The 22,659-nt window shown below is 34.7% G+C and overlaps 1 protein-coding gene across 6 annotated transcripts in view; it reads left to right on the plus strand.

The window, feature by feature from the left end:
* The window catches only part of HDX (highly divergent homeobox), a 280,813-nt gene that overhangs the window by 79,771 nt on the left and 178,383 nt on the right, over window positions 1–22,659 (plus strand). For all 6 annotated transcript variants that reach the window (XR_012026078.1, XR_012026077.1, XR_012026080.1 and 3 more), the window contains exon 4: window positions 17,332–17,385. Coding sequence is in view for 2 of the 6 variants with exons in the window: in XM_072815335.1 (XP_072671436.1) it covers window positions 17,332–17,385 (54 nt within the window). In the remaining 4 variants the exon portion in view is untranslated. The remainder of the gene's footprint in view (window positions 1–17,331; window positions 17,386–22,659) is intronic.

Here is a 22,659-nt window from a genome sequence, read left to right on the forward strand (position 1 = left end):
TTTGAACCTGGGACCTTTTTGTTGGGAGATTTTTGATTATGGGTTCAATCTCCTTATGAGTAATTGGTCTGTTCAAATTTTCTTTTTATTCCTAAGTGAGCCTTATTACCATTCACATTTCTGTGGAGTCAGTAGTAATGGTTTATTTTTCACTTATAATTTTGTTAAGTTATGGTCTCTCATTTCTGTATGTAATCAACTAAAGGTTTGTCAAATTTGCCATTAAAACAACAACAACTCTTAGGTTTGTCAATTTTTCCTAATTTTTCTGTTTTCTGTTTCATTTATTTCTATTTATTAAATCCTTCTATCTGCTACTTTTGGGTTCAGTTTGTTCATTTTTAGTTTCTTGAAGCATAGAGATAGATTATTTGAGATCTTTCTTGTTTTGTAATATAGGCATTTGCTCTTATTAACTTTGTTTTCAAAATGGCTTTTGCTGAATCCTACATATTTTGGAGTGTTGTATTTCCATTTTTGTTGGTCTCAGGATTTTTTAATCTTCCCTTTAATTTTTTCATTGATTCATTGGTTATTCAAGAGAATATTGTTTAATTTCCATGTATTTGTGAGTTTACTTTTCCTCCTATTATTGATTTCCAGTTTTATATAATTGTGGTGAGAAAAGAAACTTGGTACGATTCCAGTCTCCTTGAATTTACTAAGACATGTTTTGTGACCTAACATAATGCCTGTCTTGGAAAATGTTCCATGTGCACTTAGGAAGAATGTGTATGGGGCTATTGTCAAATACAATGATCTGTATAGGTCTGTTAGCCCCATTTGGTCTATATTGTAATTCAAGTTTGCTGTTTTTTATTGATTCCTAGTCAAGATGATCTTCTTGATACTGTAGAATTAAAGTCCCCAGTTGAAAATGATATTAACTGTAGGTTTTTCCTATATGGCCTTTATTATGTTGTGATACTTTCCCTCTAACCCTGTTTTGTTGAGATTTTTTTTTTAATCATGAATGGATGTTGTACTTTGTCAAATGATTTTTTCTGCATCTATTGAAATGATTATATGATTTTTATTTTTTATCTTTTTATTTAGATTCTACTTAGTTAATATACAGTGTAATATTAGTTTGAGGTGTACAATTAGGTGATTAATTACAACAGTTGCTCTCCTTAATTTTTAACCCACCCACACATCCAATTCCCCTCTGGTAACCATGAGTTTGTTCTCTATACTTAAAAGTCAGTTTCTTGGTTTGCTATTCTTTTTCTTTCTCCCTATATTCATTTGTTTTGTTTCTTAAATTCTACATATGAGTGAAATCATATGATATTTGACTTTCTCCGACTGACTTATTTCGCTTAGCATGATACTGTCTCACTCCTTCCATGTCATTGAAAATGGTATGATTTCATTCTTTTTAATGGCTGAGTAATATTTCATTGTATACATATACTACTTCTCCTTTAGGCATTCATCAGTTGGTGGAAACTTGGGTTATTTCCATAATTTGCCTATTGTAGATTATGTTGCTATAAACATTGAGGTGCATGCATTCCTTTGAATTAGTTTTTTTTTTTTTCATTTTTAGGGTAAATACCATGTTGTGCAATTACTGGATCCTAGGGGAGTTCTACTTGTAACTTTTTAAGGAACATCCATACTGTTTTCCAGAGTAGCTGCACTGGATTGCATTCCCACCTACAGTGTAAGAGTGTTACCCTTTCTCCACATCCTTAAAACACAAACACCTGTTCTTTCTTATGTTGTTAATTTTAGCAATACTGACAGGTATCTCATTATAGTTTTGGTTTGTATTTCTCTGATGTTGGGGGATGTTGAACATCTTTTCATGTGTCTGTTAGCCATCTAGATGTCTTTTTTGGAAAAATGTTGATTCATGTCTTTCCATTTTTAAAAGGGATTATTTGGTTTTGGGAGTTGAATTTGATAAATTCTTCATATAATTTGGATACTAACCCTTTATCAGATATATCATTTGCAAATATCTTCTCCCATTCCATAGGTTGGTTTTTTAGTTTTGTTGATTGTTTCCTTTGCTCTTTAGAAGCTTTTTACCTTGATGAAGTCCCAATAATTCATTTTTGCTTTTGTTTCCCTTGCCTCAGGAGATGTAACTAGTAAGAAGTTGTTATTGCTTAAGTCAAAGAGGTTATTGCCTGGTTCTCCTCCTTCCTGTCTCACATTTAGGTCTTACATCCATTTTGAATTTATTTTTGTATATGACGTAAGAAAGTGGTCCAGTTTCATTCTTCTACATGTTCCTGTCCAGTTTTCCCAACAAAAAAAGTCTGTCTTTTTTTTCCTTTGGATATTCTGTCTTGCTTTGTCAAAAATTAAGTGACCATATAGTTTTATGTTCATTTCTCGGTTTTCTATTCTGTTCCAGTGATGCATTTGTTTTTATGCCAGTACCCTAGTGTCTTGATCACTATAGCTTTGTAATGTAGCTTGAAATCTGGAATTGTGATGACTCCACCTTTGCTTTTTTTTAAAAAGTTGCTTTGGCTACTCAGAGTCTTTTTTGATTCTATACAAACTTTAGGATTGTTTGTTTTAGCTCTTTGAAAAATTATTTTGGTATTTTAATAAAGATTGCATTAAATATATAGATTGCTTTGAGTAGCATAAACGTTTTAAACGATATTTGTTTTCCCAATCCATGAATATAGAATGTTTTTCCATTTTTTATCTCCTCTTCAATTTCTTTCATCAGTGTTTTATACTTCTCACAGTACAGTTCTTTTACCTGTTTGGTTAGATTTATTTCTAGGTATCTTATGGGGTTTGGTGCAATTGTAAATGGGATTGATTCCTTGATTTCTCTTTCTGCTGCTTCATTATTGGTGTATATATTTCTGTACATTGGTTTTGTATCATGAAACTTTACTGAATTCATATGTCAGTTTTGGCAATATTTTGGTGCAGTGTCTTGGGTTTTCTGCATACTGTATCATGTCACCTGCAAATAGTGAAAAGTGACTCCTTCTTGCCTTTTGGACACCTTTAATTTCTTTCTGTTTTCTGATTGTTGTGGCTAGGATTTTCAATATTATGTAAGATAACAGTGGTCAGAGTGGACATCCCTATCTTTTTCCTGACAATAAGGGAAAAGCTCTCAACTTTTCCCCATTGAGGACAATATTAGCTGTTTGTTTGTTGTATATGGAATTTTTTTTGCTGAATAAGTTCTCTCTAATCCTACTTTGTTGACTTTTTTTGTCATGAATAGATATTGTACTTTGCCAAATGCTTTTTCTGCATTTATTGAGAGGATCGGATGGTTCTTATAATTTTTTATTACTGTTGACTGATTTACGAATAGAGATCCATTCTGTATCCCAGGAATAATCCCACTTGATTATGATGAATGATTTTTTTAAAGATTTTATTTATTTATTCATGAAAGACACAGGGAGAGAAAGAGAGAGGCAGAGACACAGGCAGAGGGAGAAGCAGGCTCCATGCAGGGAGTCTGAGTGGGACTGGATTCCAGGTCTCCAAGATCAAGCCCTGAGCTGAAGGCGGCGCTAAACTGCTGAGCCACCTGGGCTGCCCAGTGAATGATTATTTTAATGTACTTTCGGATTTGTTATGCTTGTATTTAATTAAGAATTTTATATCCATATTCATCAGGGATATTGGCCTATTGTTCTCTTATTTAGTGGTTTCTTCATGTATCCGGTTTTGGTTTCAGGGTAATGCTAGCCTCCTAGAATTAATTTTTAAAAAGATTTTATTTATTTTTTTTTCATGAGAGACACAGAGAGAGGTAGAGACAGGCAGAGGGAGAAACAGGCTCCCTGTGGGGAGCCTGCTTTGGGACTCAATCCCATTACCCTGGAATCAGGACCGGAGGTAAAGGCAGATACTCAACCACTGAGCCACCCAGGTGCCCCTGATAGAATGAATTTTGAAATTTTCCTTCCGGGATCCCTGGGTGGCGCAGCGGTCTGGCGCCTGCCTTTGGCCCAGGGCGCGATCCTGGAGACCCGGGATCGAATCCCACGTCGGGCTCCCGGTGCATGGAGCCTGCTTCTCCTCTGCCTGTGTCTCTGCCTCATTCTCTCTCTCTCTGTGACTATCACAAATAAATAAAAATTAAAAAAAAATTTAAAAAAAAAAAAAAAAAGAAATTTTCCTTCCAATTCTATTTTTTTTGAATAGTTTGTTTAAATGTTTGGTAGAATTCACCTGTGAAGCCACCTGGCCCTAGAGTTTGTTGGTAATTTTCCGATTACTGATTCAATTTCTTAGCTGGTTATCAGTCTGTTTGAGTTTTCTATTTCTTCCTATTTCAGTGTTGGTATTTATATGTTGCTAGAAATTTATCAATTTTTTGCAGATTTTCTAATTTAATGCCATTAGATTTTCATATTTTCTTACAATTCTTGGTATTTCTCTGGTGTTGGTTATTTCTCCTCTCTCATTAGTGATTTTATTTATTTGGGTCTTTTTTTTTCTTTCAACTCTGGCTATGGGCTTACCAATTTTTTTTTCCAATTTTTTCAAAAAACCAGCTCCTTGTTTCATTGAGCTAGTTTATTGTTTTTTAGTTTCTATATCATTTATTTCTGCTCTAATCTTCTATTATGTCACTCCTTCTCTGGCTTTAGGCTTTATTTGTTGTTTTTCTTCTAGTTCCTTTAGATAGATATAAGGTTCAGTTACTTATTTGAGATTTTTCTTGTTTCTTGAGGTAGGCCTGTATTGCTTTATACTTACCTCTGAAGACCACTTTTGCTGTATCCCAAAGGTTTTGGACTGTTGCATTTTAATTTTCACTTGTTTACAATTTTGGTGGAAATGCAAATTAGTGCAGCCACTCTGGAAAACAGTATGGAGATTCCTCAAGAAGTTAAAAGTAGAACTATCCTAAGATACAGTTATTGCACTACTAAGCATTTATCCAAAGAATCCAACAATACCAATTCAAAGTGATACATGCATCATGAAATTCATAGCAGTATTATCAACAATAGCCAAATTATGGAAAGAGCCCAAATATTATATATAATTTATGGAAAGAATCCAAATGTCTATCAACTGATAAAGAGATAGAGTGGTGTATACACGAACACACACAATGGGATATTATTCAGCTGTAAAAAGAATGAAATCTTACCATTTGCAACAACATGGATGGATATAGAGAATATTATGTTAAGTGAAATAAATCAATCAGAGAAAGACAAATACCATCTTATTTTACTCATATGTGGAATTTAAGAAACAAAAAAAATGATCATAGAGGAAAAAGGGGAAGAGGCAAACCAAGAAACAATCTTTAAAAAAATCAAATTAACATAGAGTGTAGTATTGGTTTTAGGAATAGAAATTAGTGATTTATCACTTACATATAACACCCTGTGCTCATCCCAACAAGTGCCCTCCCTAATACCCATCACACATTCAGCCCATCCCCCCACTCATCTCCCTCCAGCAATCCTCAGTTTGTTCTCTATAGTTAAGAGTCTGTTTTATGGTTTGTCTCCCTGTCTGTATTTATTTTTTGTTTTACCTCCCTTCCTCTATGTTCATCCATTTTGTTTCTTATATTCCACATATGAGTGAAATCTCATATTTTTCTTTCTCTTACTGACTTATTTCACTTCACATAATGTACTCTAGTTCCATCTATGTTGTTTCAAATGACAAGATTTCATTCTTTTGATGGCTAATATTCCATTGTGTGTGTATCACCTCTTCTTTATTCATTTATCAGTCGATGGACATTTCGGCTCTTTCCATAATTTGGCTATTGCTGATAGTGCTGCTGTAAACATTGAGGTACATGAGCCCCTTCGAATCAGCATTTTTATGTCCTTTGAGTAAATTCCTACTAGTGCAATTACTGGATCATGTGGTAGCTCTGTTTTTAACTTTTCGAGGATGTTCCATACTGTTTTCCAGGGTGGCTGCAGCAGTTTGCATTCCCACCAACAGTGAAAAAGTATTTCCCTTCAAGAAACAGACTAAACATAGAAAGCAAACTGATGAGTACTAGAGGTGATGTGGTTGGGGGTTGGGTTAAATAAGTGATGGTTATTAAGGAGTACACCTGTTGTGATGAGATCTGGGTGTATATTTAAATGTTGAATCACTAAAGTGTTGAATCACTAAGCTGTACCTCTGAAACTAATACTACACTGTATATTATCTTACTAGAGTTTTAATAAAAACTTAAAAAGTATAAAGTCACCAACTATGGCTATATTATTGTTTATTTTGTTTTTTATCTCTTTTAGTTTTTATATATTTAGGTCCTCTGATGTTGGGAGCATAAACATCTACAATTATTATATTGTCTTGATGGATTGGACCCCCTTATCATTGTATGATGATTTTCTTTGTCTCTTTTTACCTTTTTATAGTGTAGTCTAATTTGTCTGATATAATTATAGATATTCCTGATTTCTTTTACAGTTTCCTTGAAATATTTTTCTGTCTCTTCACTGTTAGTCTATGTATATCTTTAAAGGTAAAGTGAGTCTCTTGTAGGCAGTGTGTTATTGAATCATGCCTTTCCATACATTAAGCCATTGTGTTTCTTTTCATTTTATTTCTCCCCATCCATATTTTGGATTATAGATGTTGCAGTTTACATTTTTTTTTGTTGTATAACCAGTAACACATTTTGTTACCTACAGTTGTATTTTACTATATATTTTAACTTTTAAACTACTGGGGTAGGGATCCCTGGGTGGCGCAGCGGTTTAGCGCCTGCCTTTGGCCCAGGGCGCGATCCTGGAGACCCGGGATCGAATCCCACATCAGGCTCCCGGTGCATGGAGCCTGCTTCTCCCTCTGCCTGTGTCTCTGCCTCTCTCTCTCTCTCTGTGACTATCATAAAAAAAAAAAAAAAAAACTACTGGGGCAAGCAAATTATACACCACCACTTCCATATTATAGAATCTAACTTTGACTATATATTTAAAATTACCAGTGAGTTTTAGTCTACCTTTACATGTTTTTATGGTGTTATTTATCATCTTTTTTACTTTCACTATTAGATCTCCCTTTAGCATTTATTGTAAGGCAGGCTTAGTATGATAAACTCCCTCAGCTTTTATTTATTCAAGAAAGTATTTCTGAAGGACAGCTTTGCTGGGTATAGATCTTTGGTTGACAGTTCTTTTCTTTTCTTTTTAAAAAAAAATATTTGGGAAAAAGAGATAAAGTGAGACAGAGTGAGAGAGAGAGAGAGCAAGCACATAGGTGAAAGGAGGGGCAGGGCCAGAGGGAGTAAATCTTCAAGCAGATTTCCCGGTGAATTCAGAGGCTGACACAGGGCTTGATCTCATGATCCATGATATCATAACCTGAGCTAAAACCAAGAGTTAGATGCTTAACTGACTGAGCCACCCAGGTACTCCAGTTGTTTTTTCAATATTTTGAATGTATCATTCCGTTATCTTCTGGCCTGAAAAGGTTCTGCTGAGAAATCTGCCTATGATTTTATGAGATCCCTTGTATGTAACTTTCTTTCTATCACTAATTTAAAATCTTTCATTATCTTTGACTTTTGAAAATTTAGTTATAATGTATCTCAGCTTAGCCCTGCTCAGGTTCAAACTATTTGGGATCCTTTGGAACTCATGGATATGGATGTTCATTTTTCTCCCCACATTTGGGAAGTTTTCAGCCATTATTGCTTCAAATATACTTTCTGTCCTATCCTCTTTCTCTTTTCCTTCTGGTATTCTCATAATGTGTATATTTCTTTTTTATCATGCCCCATAAATTTCATGGGCTTTCTTCCCTCTTTTTCATACTTTTTTTTTCCTTTTTCCTTTTCTGTCTGTGTAATTTCAAATGGTCTATCTTCTAGGTCTCTGATTCTTTCTTCTGCATGATTGAACCTGGTTTTGAAGCTCTCCATTGAATTCTTCAGGTCAGTCATGATATTTTTCAGATCTAGGCTTTCTGGTTGTTGTTTTTGTTTTCAATGATGGTTTCTATTGTTGAGCTTCTCTTGTTGGTCATGCATTGTTTCCTTAATTTTATATCTTTGTGTTCTTGTAGTTCAGTTCACTAGTACACTTATTTAAAAAGGATTGTTCTAACTTCTTTTTTTTAATGTTCATAGACCTCCATTGCTTTAGGCGCAGTTATTTAAATTTTATTAGTTTCCTTTGGTGGTGTCATGTGACCTGATTTTTCATGATCCTTGATTGTTTACTTTGGTGCCTTTGCATTTGAATAAGCAGTCTCCCCTTCCAGAATTTACATGTTCTCTTTGGCAGAGACAGTTCTTTACCAGTCAGCTCATTTTGGGTTTCTGAATATGTCTCCTGGTAATGTCCTTGGGAAGGTGGAACTTGCTATCAGTATCTATTTTGGGGCAAAAACACTGCCTGAGCTCTGAGTTTAATTGGGTTTCCTCTGGCTGAAATCAGTTGAATAGGACTTCTTGTGGTTTGCTTCTCTCAAGCAAGGCAAGTTACCTTGTAGGTTATGTTCCACAGTTGCCTGGGTTCCATGGACAGGCTTCTTAAATAATTAAGTCTGGGTACTATACTCAGTAATAGTTGATGCTTTGAAATTGTTCAGTGTAATAGAACAGGCCCCAGGTTCTTCATAACTCCTTGTTTAGGGATTTAAATCAGGCAAGCCTACGTTCTGAATTCCCTAGCCAGATAGGCCACCAGTTTTACTTTGCAGATGGGGAAAGCTATTGGCTTTGCTTTCTGTTTAAGTCCCACTGTAAGCAGAGCTGTTGGATGAGGTGTGCAACTTTCCATGTTAGGTTCCTTGGATGCTTAAATGGAAAGTTGTATTCAACATTGGGAAGTGCTAAAATTAATTTCTCTACCTGAGTGGAGCAGACAGAGAAAAGGCTGGAAAGGCTCTTTGCTTTTAATCTTGACTGAAGTCAAACCACCTCACCAATTTACCTGGCTGAAGGGGGCCACTGCCTTTGCTCTGTGGATAATTAGCTATTCCTGCCAGATTCTCCACTTAAGCATTGCTGGGCTCTGCACATGTTTCAGCCAGGTTTTCTTGTCAGGTGGTACTGGGAACTACACTTAGCAGTGAATATGGTAGGTTGTAGCTCCCCATCTGAACAAACAGAATGGCCAGCCCCAAGCAACCTCCCATGTATTCCAAGTCAAGGTCCAGAGAGTCTGGAGCTATGCTCCTCAATGAAGGGAATTGCAGATTAACTCCCTTAACTTGGGAAGAGTGGGTAAACTGACTCCAATCTGGGAAAAGCTCTTTATTTATGATCTTCATTCAAGTTGGCCCACTGTCCTTGTTCCCTAGTTGAACAGTGCCACTGGCTATGTTCTGTGGATAATCAGCTTTGCCTGCCACACTCTGTGGTAGTGATGCTGAATTATGCAGCTTCCAGGTATTCTGGCTAGCCTTTCTGATTAGGAATGGTTAAGAGCTACACTCAGCAGTTGGTTGGATTATGACTTTGCAACCTAGGAGAAAACTGTACTGCAGAGCTTGAAAGCTCTTTATTTGAGCACCCGAACTGGGCAGACCTGCACCTTGCTGAGTTCCTTGGTCAGACTGTACATCCATGTTGACTCTGTAGAAGAAGCCATACCACTGAGTGGAACTACTGCCTGGGCATTGCAGTTAAGAATTTGGTCTGCTGAAATCTGAGTAGTGGTTGCTGTGAGCCCCTGTGTGTAGTGAGTCTCTTTTGCTGCTTTCAAGATTCTCTCCTTGTATGTGTCTTTTGACAGTTTGATTATAATGTATCTCCTTGTGAATCCCTTCCAATTTATCCTAGTTAGAATTGAGCTTAGTGGATTGTGGATTTTTATGTCAATGACTCTCCTCAGATTTGAGAAGTTTTCAGTTTTTATTTATTCAAATCATTTCTCTGCCCCTTTTTCTTTTCCTTTTACTTTTGAGACTTCTATAATACACATATTGGTTTGCTTGTTAATGTTCCATAAGTTTCTTAAACCCTTTTTACTTTTTCTCATCCTTTTTACTTTTTGGTCTTCAAACACAATAATATCAAATTATATTTCTTCAAGTCCACTGGTTCTTTCTTCTATCTCTTCCATTTTCTGTTAAACTCTTTTAGTTAATTTTTCACTTCAATTATTGCACTTGTGAGTTCCAAAATTCCTGTTTTGTTCTTTTTGTAATTTATATTTCTTGGATGACATTCTCATTTTGTTAATATACCTTCTTCCTTTTTTCCCTTAGTTCTTTGTCCATGGTTTCCTTTAGCTCTTTGAGCATATTTAAGATCATTGTTTTAACATATTTGTCTGGGAAGTCTGATGTCTTCAGGGATATATTCTACAGAATTTTTCCTTTGAATGGGCAAAGTTTTCCTGTTTCTTTATACATATTGTGATTTTTTTAAATTGGGCATTTGAAAAACAATTGTCTTCCAGTCCTTGCAGTCTGGGTCAGTGCACTTTAAGACCTTCACTAATTTGCCTGGTATAAAGGCTTAACGCCTTTGCAGGCCTTTTCTGGGCATGTGTCTCCCTTGGTCCTGTGTATATGCTTTTTATTGATTATCCTATGAAAGGTCTTCATTTCCCAAAGAGCATCACTTATGCTTCTCCTAGAACTCTAGGTTGGTCTATTATCTCCTCAATCAGTAATCTTTTTATCGAGCTGTATGTGGGTCTGTGGTGGCCTTGGAGTTTTCTTGAGCCTTGCTTGCTACTTCCTCTTATTTTCCCTAGCCTGAGATGTGATTCATGCCACTTTTAGCTATCTGAGCTCCAAGTTAGGTGCTAAAGAGATTAATCACTCAGGCAGCCCAAATCCAGGTAAGAACGCTATAAATTCAGTCTGTTCTATTCTTTGGTTCACATAAGATAATTGGAAACCAGTCCAGTACTTCTCCTGAACTGTGTCATGCTCCACCAGAAAGTGAGTATGACAAGATCAAGTCAAAATTCCATAAAACTTCCTACCATTTACAATGTGTAATTTTTTGGTTGGGCTTTTGCCTGATTGCTGTAGATATTTGAATCATTTATAAAGCTACCATAATGTAACTCTTGTCATTCTCTAATTTTTAATATTTCCATGGGGGATGAGACTATGGAGCTGCTTATTTATCTTGCTGGCATCTCTCTGTTTTTTAAATTGCAGGGTAAATGTAGTCCATATAGAGTTATTGCAAAAAATATCCAGGATGTTTTATTTCTTTTAAATGCCTATCTTTTGGTTAAACAAGGAACCATGTGTAAAGCAAAGACTTGGAATCATAATTAATATTAAGAAACCTGGCCTAACCTAGCAGGAATTTTAACTTGATAAGAACTATAAATCTTTTTCTTTTGTTTAAGGAACTAATCTCTGAATATACCTGTAATAAAACATTTCATTTCAGTTGTATATTTATAACTGAAAGATACCATTTGACAATTTATTTTCTGATGATAGTAAAGAATTTATATTTTTATAATTTATAAAATTTCTCTTATATGAGTAAAATTAATGTAATATTTTAAAATATGTTAGAGTATAATTTCAGGGTATCCAGATTTGTAATTGTATACTCCCCAAGGCCATTGGATCAGAAATAATCATTCCACATGCTAAGTTATATTATTTTTCTAATATCCTTCCATTATTTTTCACAAATAGTATCTCTACTAGAATCAGAATGGTGAAATCAGGTTAGTTAATGTTATGTCTGACTACTTTTTATAATTCCATTGAACATCTTGGAATTTGAGTTTCCCTGATTTTAGTCTCTTGTGCTTTATGAAATTTAACTACTAAAATTATATAGGAAAAAGAATAATCCCAAATAGCATCTTGGTTTTTGCTTGCAAGAACTTTTCAGGATGATAAGATTTTCTAAACACAAGTTTATTTTCATCACTTAATAGAAGAAAAAATCATATGCTTAAATAAGGTGTTAGTTGTTTGGACAAAAGTTGAAGTATTGAAATTTCAATTTGTAAAGCTTATTTCTGAAAGCTTTTCCAGATTTGGTAGAGAGATCAGAGGGAAGTATTTTTAAATAAGCCAGTACATCTTTTCTTCTTTGCTCCAGAACAGATTGTTCTCTACCAGAAGCTAGTTATTCCCTCCTCCCAATGGCCTACCTGCATATAATGGTCTCTAGTACATTTCCACTTTTGGCCTTTTGTTGAATTTCAGCAAGTAAAACTAGTGTGTAGTGATGGTGCATGATTAATTCAGTCAATCAGCATATATTTATTGATTGCTTACCACATACCTAGCAGTATCTTCTGTGTGATAAATCTTATAATTTTAAAATATCTAGGAAGCTTTGATGATTAAAGCAGAATGATTGATAGGTTTTATTGTTCAGCTGACATTAGAATAACTGATGGAAAGCTAAAATATTGGTTTACAAATCTGTTACTGACAAACTTTTCTGATAGACATGGTTATTGTCTGATTATTTTAGTTAATTAATTTTTTAAATAGAATATCCAGAATATGTATAGAATTGTGTTGTGGGTTTTTTGTGGTTTTGTTTTGTTTTGCTTTGTTAGAGAGAGAGGGAAAGAGTGAGGGAGATGGGGTAGAGGGAGAGGGAGACCAAGAAACTGAAGCAGGCTCCATGGAGCCTGACTTGGGGTTTGATCTCACAACCATGAGATCATGACCTGAGCCAGAATCAAGAGTCAAACACTTAACTGAGCCACTCAGGTGCCCTTAGAATTGTTTTTATAAGAAAGTGTTTTGAAATCACATAAATGCTTTTTTGTATATATTCATGTGTAACTATAATTAGACTAAATTGATATGATACTTTGCCCTTAAGAATCTCATAGTCCAGCAGAAATATTACAGCAGAGTCATATGTAGGGTCTAAATTGTGTAAAATGAAATGTAGTAAAATTATTTTTAAAAATCCCTTAAATCATTTATAAAAGTAACTATAAACATGCCTTCCTGTGAATGCATACTCATGTACAGAAATATATATATATATATATATATGTATACACACACACACATATAATTTATATTCTGATATATAGTACCTATGTTAAACATAAATTTCCACAAAAAAAATATAAGTATGTTATAGTTGGGTTCACAAACCTTAACTATCCATATGATGTGGCTCCAGTTTATATGCCAATAAGTGTATTGCTTCCTTTGGTATATCTACTTTTAGCCATGAGAAGCAGATTTACAACATTAGGCACTTCCTTGCATTCACATCCAAAATTGTGACTCTCCAACTCTCTTTTTGTTTGAGCAGGCCAGCCATTTGGAGAGGCGGTCTTATGAGGACCATAAAAAAACCATTCCAGTAATTTACTGCCTGTCTAGTTCTCTTCAATCTCATGCAGATGACCTGTTTTCTGAAACGTATTTTACATGCCTCTTCTCAATTACTACCTCCCCTAACTTTATTCCAAGCCTAGATTGCCTCTTGCCTAAACTATTTTAAGTTTCCATATTTATTCAGTTTACTATACACATTGAGTTAAATCAGTCATCTTAATGTATAAAAATATATTCTGAACAAACAACTCATTTGCTTAAAAACATTCAGTGGTTCCCTATTTTCCACTGAATTCGATGTGTATGTACTTTGTTATTCATGGCTTCCCCAAAGTCACCTCAATTCTACTTTGAGGTCTGGTTGAACTGACTATTCCCAAACACATCCTATTCTTTTATTCAACTATGCTCATGCCATTATTTCCCCCTTAAATGCTCTTTTTTATTTCTATTAAAATTCTACTCATTTTTAAAGGTCCAGCTGAGATACAAATCCTCAAGTTTTTTTTTTCACTCTGAATCACTTTACCCAAAAGAGGGTTTTGAATTGAGACCTTCATTACTACCAATAACTGAGTTTACCTAATCTCTAGCACTTTGTTTATTTTTATTATTTTTTTAAATAATAAATTTATTTTTATTGGTGTTCAATTTGCCAACATATAGAATAACACCCAGTGCTCATCCCATCAAGTGCCCACCTCAGTGCCTGCCACCCAGTCACCCCCACCCCCCGCCCACCTCCCCTTCCACCACCCCTAGTTCATTTCCCAGAGTTAGGAGTCTTCCATGTTCTGTCTCCCTTTCTGATATTTCCCACTTATTTTTCCTCCTTTCCCCTTTATTCCCTTTCACTATTTTTTATGTTCCCCAAATGAATGAGACCATATAATGTTTGTCCTCCGCAAGTTTAAAGTAATTTTGCCATATCTTGAACTCCTGTTGCATTTCAATTGTACCTTTCTTATGACACTTATCATAGTATTCTTTATGTTAATGTCATTCATATTCCTTTCTTACCTTTCCCTCTCGTATCATAATTTTTACCCTCCAGGAAATTATGTTTTACACATCTTTTTTTTTTTTATTTCCAATAGCACCTAAAACTTGCCCATTGTAGAAGAGATGCCTGATAAATACCTGAACAGAATTCAATTAGTTACTTTGGAAAGTTATCTATCTATACTTATTTCAATAATGTTTAATATGTCAAAAAGTTATTGAAGTTCTTTTTCAATTGCTTTTAAGGCCTATGAGGTTTTTTTATATGCTCTCACTGGTGGCAAATCTTCATCATTTGAGGGAGAATTTGATTTTGTAAAATAGAATTTATTTTAAGCCACATTTAGTGAACAATATTGATATCCAATTTGGGCTTTTATATTTTCGGTTAAAACAATGGGAATACAAAATAATGAGACAGTCTCTGGGTGTTATGGATTACCAACTCTGAAAGAAAAGTTCCCAAGATGTTTCAAACAATGGCAACATCATTGTAATGACTTTATAATTTCTAAGTTTTCTACTTTGATACACACAGTACTCATTTGGATGTGTAAGTTTGAATATATTTGTTGAATCAGTTTTTTCTCTTTGTCAGTTAATTTTGCAGTTTTCCAAATCAGGGTGTTAGAAAATGCATTTGGAATTTAAATGTCATTTAAATGATAAATGTGGTATGCTTTTCATTTGAAATACTATTTTTATAGCTTCTGATGAGGGAGAAATCTTATAATCACTATTGACCAAACAAAACTACCCGAATTTGAAGAATATATTTTTACAGCATTATTATTCAAAAAAGCATACAATTTTACCTGCTATCCTTGGCTTTCCTGAATTTTGCCAGAAACATAAAGAACTGAAAAATGATTTGAAGTAAACAGGGGAAGATAGTTGAATATAGCATTTGAGTGTTTTGTAACTGGTGTCACAGAATTTTTTAAAAAGGTATGAAACTTCATCTCTTCCTAATGCTCATGGAATTGATAAGATTTGTATGTGAAAGTGCTTATAAGAGTTTTCTATTTTCTTGGTTACATACAATTGACTTAAGCAGAAAACCAAATTTAATTAATTAATTAATTAATTTATTTATTTTGAAACAGAGAGAGAGAGGGAGCTCAAGTAGAGGGGAGGGGCAGAGGAAGAGAATCTCAAGCATTCAGCCCTGAGTGTGGAGCCGAATGTGGGGTTCAGTTCCATGACCCTGAGTTCATGACCTGAGTCAAAATCAAGAGTCGAGTGCTTAACAGACTGAACTACACAAGCACTCCTCAAAACCACATTTATGTTCTTAAAATGTATAATGCCCATTTTTAAAGACATCCGATTGCCATGTATATTATATGTATCATTTTTTTAAATTTCACATGCAACTTTTTATTGCTTACTGGTTTATGGGTTTTGGTTTTTCTTTTTTGCAATTCCTTTGATTTAACATGTTTTCTTTAGCAACTTTATATAGCTAGTTTCAAATTATCCTCATTAATAGGTGGGAGCATATGCACAGATAATACAAAATAGGTGGATATCTCTATTTTTTCAAGACTATATCATGTGATTATTATAGTAGCATCACCTCCTTCATAGCACCAGCAACTAATTGGGGCACTTGGGTGGCTCAGTGGTTGAGCGTTTGCCTTTGCGTCAGGTCGTGGTCTTGGAGTCCTGCATTAGGCTCCTCCAAAGGAGCCTGCTTCTCCTTCTGCCTATGTCTCTGCCTCTCTCTGTGTGTCTCTCATGAGTAAATAAATAAAAATCTTTAAAAAAAAGACTAGCAACCAATTTACTTTGCAAGCATATTATATGCAAAGTATTGATGGGAGGACAAGAAAGTATACATTTTGAAGAATTTTTTCCATAGAAATTTCATATTCACTCAGTTTACCATTTTGTATTTATATATTTATGTATTTATTTATTTACTTTTTAGTTTACCATCTTAATAATCAGTTACTCAAAACTTCATGATCCTCAAACATTACAGTTTATTGCTATGTTACTGTAATGCGATTTTAACTCAAGTAAAATTAGTTTTAATATTTTTTACTTAAAAGTATTATTTGGAGTTTATATAATTAAATTTTTTAGCCTAACCCTAGTATGTTGGTGTATTTTGAACTCAAAATTTCAGATCTAGTAACAGGGACAGTAATATTTTACCTGAATTTTGAATAAAGGACATTACTATTTGCATTGTCTGTTTGATTATCATTCCTCATCAGTAAGCATAATACTCATTCATAGGTCATCACTAAATATAATTTTATCAACAAAAATAAGTGTTCAAGTGAATACCATATTCTCAGCATTACCATTTAGTAAGCTGATTTGACTTGTCAGTCTCTCAGGAGGTATTTATTTGGAAGGGAAGGAGATGGCAAGTGGAGAATTTGGAGTGTTCCCCAAAATTTATGTATGCCAGCAAAAAGTATGGTTACATCTAGGCTACCCTGTGCTGTAGCTCACAGGACCACCTTGGTCTCCCAGAATCCAACTGGAGTAGCACCTATCTTCTTGTGTGTCAATGCTGATGTAATAAGGTGTTGCTGGTTATTCATTTTAGTAGTTTCTGCTTAAAAAGGAACTTGCAGTTATGTAGGATAAGTCTAGAGAACTAATACATAGCATGATGACTATAGTTAATAACTTAATTATTGTAACATGTATTCTACAGACTACTTAATTTTTACTATAAAAATAAAATTTTTATAAGATTTTATTTATTTGAGAGTTAGATACAAACAGGGGCAAGGGGCAGAGAAAGAGCAGACTACCTGCAGAGCAGGGAGTTCAAGACCCCAGGATCATGTCCTGAGCCAATGGCAGATGCTTAACCAACTGAGCCACCCTATAAAAATTATCTTGTCTACAGAATACCTCCAGGCCCCAACAACACCCTAGAAATTTTCTTGAATTTCCCAGGGGAACTGTACAACTTCTAAAATTTTCCTACAAAAGAAGGCCCTTTAAATCTGTTGTGTTCAATAAGGAGATGACATTGTCTATGTGGGAGATATGCTCTGAATGCAGACCTATCTTGACATCTTTCTTATATGAATTCTTTGTTGTTGATCAGCATTCCAAGTAGTATCAATTCATACCTTACTGAAATTCCATTTGTTGTTTCCACAGATTTCAGGAAACCTTACTGTGCCTTGGATTACAGGGTGTTCTAGAAAAAGAGCAGTAAGTAATATTTTATTTAAAGCAGCAAGCAGGGTTTTACCCTGTGCTGTTGATAAGAATGACATTGAGAAAATTGTCATGATATTTGTAAAGTTGGCAAAATTGAATCTCAATAAGACAGCATTATCTCAAAGGACATATTTTGAGATCATATTTATATATATTACCAATGTAACCTTAAATAAAATGTAATCAGTACACCATCTAAACTTTGACCAGGTTTTTGCAATTTTAAAAAGCACTCTAAGGTAATAAATGATATAGGTGAAATAGATAAAGGAGATTAAGAGGTACACTTATCATAATGACCATTGATTAATGTGTAGAATTGTTGGATCATTATAGTGTACACTATATAGTGAAACTGATATAACACTATATATTAATTATATATCAATAAAAAGATAATTAATAAAGTATCATAATGTTTTTACATCTAATTATCCCAGTTAATTTGATCATATAATTGAGTCATGATTGATATAAATATCTCAATCAAAATTAAGAAATTCACATTACTATTTATTATTAGTGCATTTTGGGATTTAGAAGCAATGAGTAACTAGTATTTTAAGTCTTATTTCGCTTTTCTGACGTCCTACTACAGTTGTTGCGATTTGTGTAATATTAATATTAAAAAAACATTAAAATTGTGTTTTCTCAAAGAATCTTACTCAGTTGGTCTACATAAGACCTATACATCTGAATTTTAACAAGTACCTTAGGAGATTGTGATGTCAATAGATGGGAAACTATTTTTTTAAATATTCTATTTCTTTATTCATGAGAGACACAGAGAGAGGCCAAGACACAGGCACAGGCAGAAGCAGGCTCCTTTCAGGGAGCCCGATGCAGAACTCAATCCCTGGACCTGGGATTATGCCCTGAGCCGAAGGCAGATGCCCAACCATTGAGCCACCCAGACATTGCAATAGATGGCAAACTATTAATGGACTTTAATTATAAAAGAGACATGAGTAGACTTTTAGAAAGATAAGTTACTTTATGGTAGGTAGGGATAATAAAACTGAAGCTAGGAATTTTTGAATTGAACAATATTATGTAAACTCTTTTTCTCCTTTTTTTTCTTCCCCAAAAAGTAGAGATATAAACCATGGAAAAATTAGGATGCCACCAGTGGAGATCTCTGAAAGTTGGAAAGGAAGCAACTGGTTAGTAACTCCATGACTTGGAAGAACTACAGGGTATTTTGCCTCCCAATTAACAACAGAAGTTAACTCAGGCCAGGCAACTCATGACCCCCAATATAACAAGAAAAAACAGCTTGAGTAGGCTCATTCCTTCTACTGATGGGATGGGAGTCCCCAAACAGCATGAAGTGATCCTAGAAAGATTGGCAAAGGAGCTCAATTGGAAGCCTCAGTGACAATTAGCAACCAGAGAAGTGCTCTCCTTCTCTGTTGTGCCTGAACCTTTCCTCCCTTGGTTGAGATACCAGGTAGTAATGCTGAAGGAGATTCTACAAAAAGTATTCTGACCTGGAAAGCTTCTTTTTCCCTGTAGGCCAGAGAATTCTTTCCCCCAATTAAAGAATCATATGGCTTGGTTAGCACCAACAAAAATGATCAAGACACTAAATGTGCACAGATTATTAAGTGTGCTATTCATCCCTGAAGGGTGGAAAATCTTTTTTCCCACATAGAGACAGTAGCCCATGTGGTACCAAATAAACCAAGCAAATTAAAATAATACTAAAATGATTTGAAAATTAAAATACCACCAGAAAGTACCATTGGAACCACAACACATAAATGTAGACGAGAACCCACGTGCCCGCCTGATAAAATAAAAAAAAAAAGATTTAAACAAAACCCAGAATCTCCTAACATAATGGCTAAAATGTTCAGGAAACAATAAATCACCCAGCATACCAAGAACCAGGAAAGTCACAACTTGAATGATAAAAGAAAATCAACTGACACAAATGCTGAGGTGAATGAGATAATGGAATTATCTGACAAGCATTTTATTTTGTTTTTTTTATGACAAGTATTTCAGAGCATCCATTATGAAACTGTTTCAACATGCAATTACACATTACCTTGAAACAATGAAAAAATAGAAAATCTCAAGAAAGCAATTAATGTTATAAAAAACCGAATTAGAATTATGGTTTCAATCATCATATGGTTTCACCCATATGTGGAATATAAGAAATAGTTAAAGGGATTATAAGGGAAAGGAGGGGAACTGAGTGGGAAAAATTAGAGGGAGACAAATCATGAGATACTCCTCTAACTCTGGGAAAGAAAAAAAAAGGGTTGTGGAAGGGGAGATGGGCAGTGGGTTGGAGTAACTGGGTGAAGGGCACTTGATGGTATGAGCACTGGGTGTTATACTATATGTTGGCAAATCAAATTTAAATAAAAACAAAAAAAATTAAAAATAGAATTACACTACTAAAAGTTACAACAAACCTACAAGATTCCTTAAGATTTGAGTGGTTATAAAAGAGAAGCAAATCAATTAAGCTGAGTACAGATTGTTAGAATGTACCCAATTGGAACAACACTGATAAAACAGACTGAAAAATAAATAGAGCCTCAAAATCCTGTGGGGCAATAACAAAAATTCAATATTTGTATCATGGAAATCCTACAATAAGAGGAAAGAGAGAACAGGACTTAAAGAATACTCACAGAAATAATGGCCAAAGCTTCTCAAATTTGGGGAAAAATCTAACCTAAATCTGCAGATTCAGGAAGCTGAGTGAATTCCAAGCAAGATACATGAAAAGAAAGCTGCTGCACCCAGGCACATAATAATTAAACTGAAAAACAAAGACAAAGCAAAAAATCCTGAATTCTGACAGATAGAAATGATGCATTACTTATGGGGGAATACCAATTCAAATGACAGTGGATTTCTCATCTGAAACCTTGGAGACCAGGTCTATAGTTCTGCTCTCTATTTCATTGAGTTCTGCTCTAGTCTTTTATATCTCTTCTTCTCCTTGGTTTAGGCTTTATTTGCAGTTATTTCTCCAATTCCTTTAGGTGAGTGGTAAGCTTGTGTATTTGAGTTTTTTTCCAATTTTTTGAGGGATGCTTGTATTGCAACATATTTCCTTCTTAGGACTGCAAATCCCAAAATTTTGAACAGTTGTATTTTCATTAGTTTCCATGATTCTTTTGAATTCTTTTCTAATTTCCTGGTTGACCCATTCATCTTTTAGTAGGATGCCCTTTAACCTCCAAGTGTTTGAGTTCCTTTCAAATTTCTTCTTTTGATTGAATTCTAGTTTCAAAGCATTGTGGTCTGAATATATGCAGGGGATAATCTCAATCTTTTGGTATCAGTTGAGTCCTGATTTGTGACCCAGCATGTGGTCTATTCTGGAGAAAGTTCCATGTGCACTTGAAAAGAATGTGTATTCTGTTGCGTTAGGATGGAATGTTCTGCATATATCTGTTAAATCCATTGCATCCAATGTATCATGCAAGGTCCTTGTGTCTTTGCTGATGTTCTGTTTAGAATATCTGTCTTTTGCTGAGAGTGCTGTGTTGAAGTCTCCTACTATTAACGTATTATTATCTGTGTATCTGTTTACTTTGGTTATTAATTGGTTGATATACTTGGAAGCTCCCACATTAGGGGCATAAATATTCATAATTGTTAGATCTTCTTGTTGGATACACCCTTTAAGTATGATATAGTGGCCTTCTTTATCTGAAACTAGGATTGCTACCCTAGCTTTCTTTTGAGGACCATTTGAATGGTAAATGGTTCTTCACCCCTTCAACCCTTGGAGGTGTCCTTAGGTCTGAAATGAGTCTCTTGTAGACAGCATATAAATGAGTCTTGCTTTTTTAACCAGTCTGATAACTTATGTCTTTTGATGGGATCATTTAGTCCATTCATGTTCACAGTAACTTTTGAAAGATATGAATTTAGTGTCATAGTATTACCTATACAGTCCTTATTTCTGCAGTTTTTTTTGGGGGGGGCTCCCTCCATGTCTTACAATGTCCCCCTTAATATTTCTTGCAAAGCCACTTTGGTGGTCACATATTCTTTCAGTTTCTGTCTTTCCTGGAAACTCTTTATCTCTCCTTCTATTCTGAAAGACAGACTTTCTGGATAAAGTATTCTTGGCTGCATGTTTTTCTTGTATAGTACCCTAAATATTTCATGCCAGTGCTTTCTGGCCTGCCAGGTCTCTGTGGAGACATCTGATGTTAACCTGATGTTTATCCCCATATATGGTAAGAATCACTTGTCTCTAGCTGCTTTTAGAATTTTCTCTTTATTTTTGAAATATGCAAGCTTCACTCTTATATGTCAGGGTGTTGATTGGTTTTTGTTGATTTTTTTGGGGGGGTCCTTTTTATCTCTTGGATCTGAATGCCTGTTTCCTTCCCCAGATTAGGGAAGTTCTCAGTTATGATTTGTTCAAATATACTTTGAGATCATCTCTCTCTCTCTACTTCTACTGGAATCCCAATAAGATTATTCCTTCTCAAGCTATCATTTATTTCCTGAAGTCTTTCCTTGTAGGTTCTTGTTTTTCTCTTTCTCCTCACCCCTTCCTTTCCATCAACTTGTCTTCAATGTCACTCACTCTCTCTTCCACCTCATTAGCCCTAGCAGTTACAGCATCCAGTTTAGACTGAATCTAAATTAAAGTATTTTTAATTTCAGCCTGATTGGATCTCAATTCTGCAGTAAGAGAATCTCAAGTCCCTTATGCTTTTTTCCAGAGGCACCAGTAATTTTATAATTGTAGTTGTGAATGTTATCTCTGACATGCTACTTATGCTACTTAAATCCATATCAAGTAGGTCTGTGGCAGAGAATATTCCTTCTGATTCCTTCTTTTGTGTTGAATTTTCCCTTTTAGTCATTTTGTCCAGTGCAGAATGGTTACATGAGTGAGCAGAGTGAAAAATATCAGCCAAGACCTAAGTAAATTACAATGTAGACAATGTCAAAGAGGTCAGAGACCAGAAAATAAAAGAAAAAGAAGAACAGAACAAAATAAAAGTACCAGGAAAGTGAAAAACAAATTTTAAAAAATAGAATTTTAAAAAGGGTGGGGAGTAGGGGTGGCAGAGAGACTATATGGTCTCACAGAGTGGACCTAGATGGTGAACCTTTTGGTTCTGGGTGTATTTTGTTGTGTTTGTTAGAAGATGCTAAATTCCAAATTTATATAACCAGCAAAACTTATATAGAGACCCAACATCAGCCACCAAAACAGAAACAAGATAAGAGGGGGGTAGAATGGGAAGGAACAGAGAATATAATCTCACA

This window comes from Canis lupus, chromosome X, assembly GCF_048164855.1.
Source record: "Canis lupus baileyi chromosome X, mCanLup2.hap1, whole genome shotgun sequence".
NCBI lineage: Eukaryota > Metazoa > Chordata > Mammalia > Carnivora > Canidae > Canis > Canis lupus.